The 4,601-nt window shown below is 29.5% G+C and overlaps 1 protein-coding gene across 1 annotated transcript in view; it reads left to right on the top strand.

Annotated features, from left to right (window-relative positions):
* The first annotated feature begins 799 nt into the window (after positions 1–799).
* LOC111689526 overlaps positions 800–4,601 on the top strand; it is an 84,836-nt gene continuing 81,034 nt past the window's right edge. Inside the window, exons 1-3 of the mRNA XM_046956734.1 lie at positions 800–1,313; positions 1,427–1,613; positions 1,674–2,387. Of these exons, the coding sequence (XP_046812690.1) occupies positions 874–1,313; positions 1,427–1,613; positions 1,674–2,387 (1,341 nt within the window). The 5' untranslated portion in view covers positions 800–873. The remainder of the gene's footprint in view (positions 1,314–1,426; positions 1,614–1,673; positions 2,388–4,601) is intronic.

Raw genomic sequence — 4,601 nt, 5'->3', positions numbered from 1 at the left:
GAAATTTATATAATATTGAACCTAGAAACGTAAAATTAAGTATGTAGATTCTGCATTAAGTGAGAACCCATAAAAGGGGACCTAACAGTTTTGCAATTGGTATTTTTTGATTTTTTGTAATAAAATTCGTACTGGCTGTTTTTTAACACATCATGGTGAAGGGTATATAAGATTCGGCACAGCCGAATATAAAACTCTCACTTGTTAATCACTGGATTTATTTTGGATTTATTTTATTTCAAGAAAAAAACTATCTTTGGAGGTTGAAATTTAATTTTTGTCATCATTATCTGAAAATACACTTTATAAGCTAATATATGGTCAAAAATTTATTTCAGTGCATAAATGGCGTTTCTGTAGCTAAAAGATTAAATTCAATTTTAAAATAACTCCATCTGTTGGCCGCTTCTGACATTATGATTTGAAATTTATTTAACCTCCATTAAAACCTTTTGCCTTATCCACCTGGCGTACAGTGCAAGAACTAAAATTTAGATTTTATTAATCCAAATATTATAATTAGGTAATGAGTTATGGGCCTTTAAGTGATTTTCGGGAGGGGACCTTTGACCAAATATGGGCCGATTAAAAAATGTTTCCCTCTTATGAATTCAATTGATATAAAACTTTAATCTGTAAAATTTTGTGAAGATATCGACAATCTAACGGTAGTTATTAACTATAAACACATTTTCCGGGTATATGTACATATGTATAGGAGGAATGATATTGCACAGTATTTGTGAGTTACATTAAAAGTGTGTAAAAAACGTAATTTTTTCAGAGTTTTTTTTTAAATGTTGATTCATAACTTTTCCCGATGTGAACCGATTTTGCTCATTTTCAATTACAAACGATCAAATTACTTGTAAAATGTATAAATATAATGATGATAAAATGGAACTCGATGATGAATATGATGATGAAGGAAATTACACTAGCACAGATCAAGCTGATGACGATATCGATGAAGAGGAGGAGGGTGAGCGAGATCTAACAAACCTTACTTGGCTTATTGAATTACGCAATCAAACAATGGATTTTGTTCACATGACATTAGAGGAAGAAATTAAGAAAGATAACAAACTAGCTACATCATTTCATATAGAACAAATGACAGTTCACCAAGGATTATATCATTGCCATGAATTTGAAAATGAATTGGATATTACGCCGTCAACAGATAAATTGGAACAAAAATGTCAAAACTCTCAACAAAATTCCAATGAAACACGCGCAGTTAAAATATCAAATCAACAAAAGCGACAATCACCTGCGGAGAGATACGAAATGTTTTTAAATAAAATTAAAAGGTAAATAATCATAATATTATTTATCATTTAGATTGTTTCGGACAGGTCTGATTGTATTTTTTGTCTCGTTTAGTTTTTATAATCACGCAAACTATGTACTATTTTTTTCGCAGGGAATTGGAAATCTATGAAGAATCAGCTTTATATTATCAATCTGATGTTGTTCAAAAGCCTCCATTCAATTATTCGCATATTATTGGTATGGCTATGCTTGAAAATGGCAGGCGTGTTACGTTGCAACAAATCTGTACTTGGATTGAAAGAAAATTTGCTTTTTTCCGTGTGCGAAAAAAGTGGAATGTATGTATGTAACACGAACTGCAGGGAATATTAATATTATATTTTAATGTCATTTTTCAGAATTCAATACGACACAATTTGTCATTACATCCTTGTTTTCGTAAAATCGGTCGCAATAAAGAGGATAAAGGAAAAGGTGGTTATTGGGAGTTAGGAATTGATCCTAAAAAGATCGATCGAAAGCGCATCCGTAACCGAAAATCTTCAGCGCAAGGGGGTAAAGCAAAAAGCAAAAAATTTATTAAAACGAAAAGGAAAAGGCAACAAATTATGATCAGCAATAAAAAGACAAATCTTAAACATATCCAGGAAAATTTAAGAAAATTTCCTGGTGAGAGTGATTATGAAGAATTGCTATTAGATGAGATGGATGTACAACAAAACATTGACGTAATGAGCACAAATTCAAATATTCACAACAAAAATATCCATGAGACAAGTTGTAAGTCTTCACAAAGAAAACAAATACATCCATTAAACAAAATTGTCAGTCTAGAGGCTGAAAAAATGTTAGCAAATTATAATAATGCTGATGATTCAAAAGCACCTTCAGAAAATATAAATTTTACCATCAATAGAAATGAACAGTTCCCATCAAATCAGTGCCAGCAGCAGCAGTATAAATTAAATACAATAATCATAAGTTCATCTGAATTTGATGCAGATATGCCAAGCTTTCAAAATGTAAATCCACGCACACTTAAATCGCTCCTAACCACTAATCCCACAAAATATCAAGTATTTACTGAAGAACAACAAAATCGTAAATTCATTGTAAGTATCTAAAAATATAATATATATCTTGAAAAATAAACATTTCTTTGGACCGAAATACATAAGTATATATTAAATGAAAGATATTTCAAAGAACAATATACTTATAACATGTGATATACAAAAACGGACCTATTATAGGTCAATATTCGAATACGTAATTCTTGACTCGATATTTTTGAGGGTTATTTGAACAATCAGTGAAATTTAAAAATAAATTGTTTAAATATATTGAGCTTTTTATTAAGATGTAATATTTTTTTTATATAATAGTTCCTAAGAAATTTATAATACCATTATGATTTAGCAATTAATTATTTATACTGAGCTTTATTAAGCAAATACGCTGTTGGACATACATACGTTAAGTTTTTGCGCGCGGGCCGTAGTCCGTCTATCAACTGAATCTTTATTAAATTAAAAGGTTTTTGAATTCTTTCATTTCAATTTCATATTAATGTTTAATTTCAATCTTTAATATGTAAATCTTGTGATTGTAACAGATTATAAATATATTTTATAAAATGAGAAAAAAACATATTTCAACAAATATTTGATCATTAAAAGTGTACTAATATAAAAGTAGCTGGTGGAGGGAAATTAGGATTCGGCGCAACTTAATAAAGCATTTTAACTTGTTTTTGGGTTTATAAGATTTGCCAAAATTGAATATAACGCTTTTACATTTTTCATTTCTTTGTTATTTACTAATATAGATTCTGGAGAAATGGTTAACATAGATTTTACTGCGTCAGGGATTTTTAGTTTTGATTAATTTTTAAGCCATGACTGCATACCTTTGGTATTAATAATAGGATCCCCTTTTGGTAAGTTTCGCCATATACTTTTATAAAGTAATCCTTGTTTAAACTGCTTTTATATAAGCATATACATATTTACATACTTTTATTATAAACCTTTGGTAATTTTGTTATTTATAATTTGGAGCACTTTTGGGAAACTTTTTTGAATGACAACTCCTTAATCTATAAACAAGATAGAGTGCTATTTCGGCTGAGCCGAATCTTTAATACCCTCCATCAGCTACTTTTAAGAAAAATTTCTGTATATAAAAGCTATAATTCAGTAAAAATTTGTATGAAGGGAACCTTGCATGGAACCGACCGTACCCATTCTGAAAAAACTTGAAATATAATTTTTGTATACCAAACTTATATTTGTGCCAAATTTTGTATAAATAGCTTTATTTGGTAATGAGTAATGTGCGTTTAAGAGATAAAGATGAATATAAAGACAAAATTTAAATATTCTGTATCTATATCTTTATTTGTTAATGAATATTGTGCATTTAAGTGATTTTCTGGAGGGGACCTAGTATGGTCCCCTCCAGAAAATATCAGATATCAATATTTTGTAATGAATTTTGTGCATTTCAGAGATTTTCGAGAGCGAACCTTGTATGCTATGAACAGAGATAAACTGATCGAGAAAAATTTTTTAAATAATAATTCTGTGTACAAAAAAAATGTATCCCAATTTTTTTACGGGTATCACTATTTGGTAGTTTCCGACCGAACGATCGGGTACGGGTTCGGAGTTCGGTAAAAAGTGAGGTTCGGCCAATGCTCGGTGTTCTGCGAAATTTTGACCGAACACCGAACTTTTTATAAAATGTTTTTTTATCATATTTTTACATCATCAAAAAGTTTTAAAAATGCTGAAAATTGGTTTACAGAAGTTATCATACATCCTGGCTGTACAATAAATATCCGATATACATAAGTACTGAACAGTTCGTTTTTTCAACTGATTTGAAAAACTGTTAACCAGAAAGTGAACTAAAAGCTAAGAAAAGCGAAACATTTAATTTTAATTACCTAGTTTCGACTATACATTTTTGATGTCATTTGTAACATTGAAATTTTCTAGGTCCTTGTTCTCAAATGATCTGGACATGTCTGTCATTTAGTCAAACTGTCAATCTCTTAAAAGAAGATAGGACCTAAACTATTGTTGCAGTTTGACATTTGGACTTGGTCAAAGGTTCGCTTTAGAAAATGACAAAATTTCATATAAATCGGAAATTTAAATTTGCGAATTGTGTTAAGTATTGTAATTATATTATCTTTATATGTTATTCATATGTATATTTTTTATACCCACCATCAAAAAAGATGGGGGGTATATTGTTTTTGTCATTCCGTTTGTAACACATTGAAATATTCGTCTAAGACCCATAAAAGTATATATATT

This window comes from Lucilia cuprina, chromosome X, assembly GCF_022045245.1.
Source record: "Lucilia cuprina isolate Lc7/37 chromosome X, ASM2204524v1, whole genome shotgun sequence".
Lineage (NCBI taxonomy): Eukaryota > Metazoa > Arthropoda > Insecta > Diptera > Calliphoridae > Lucilia > Lucilia cuprina.
This window is presented reverse-complemented; position numbering and strand designations above follow the sequence as displayed.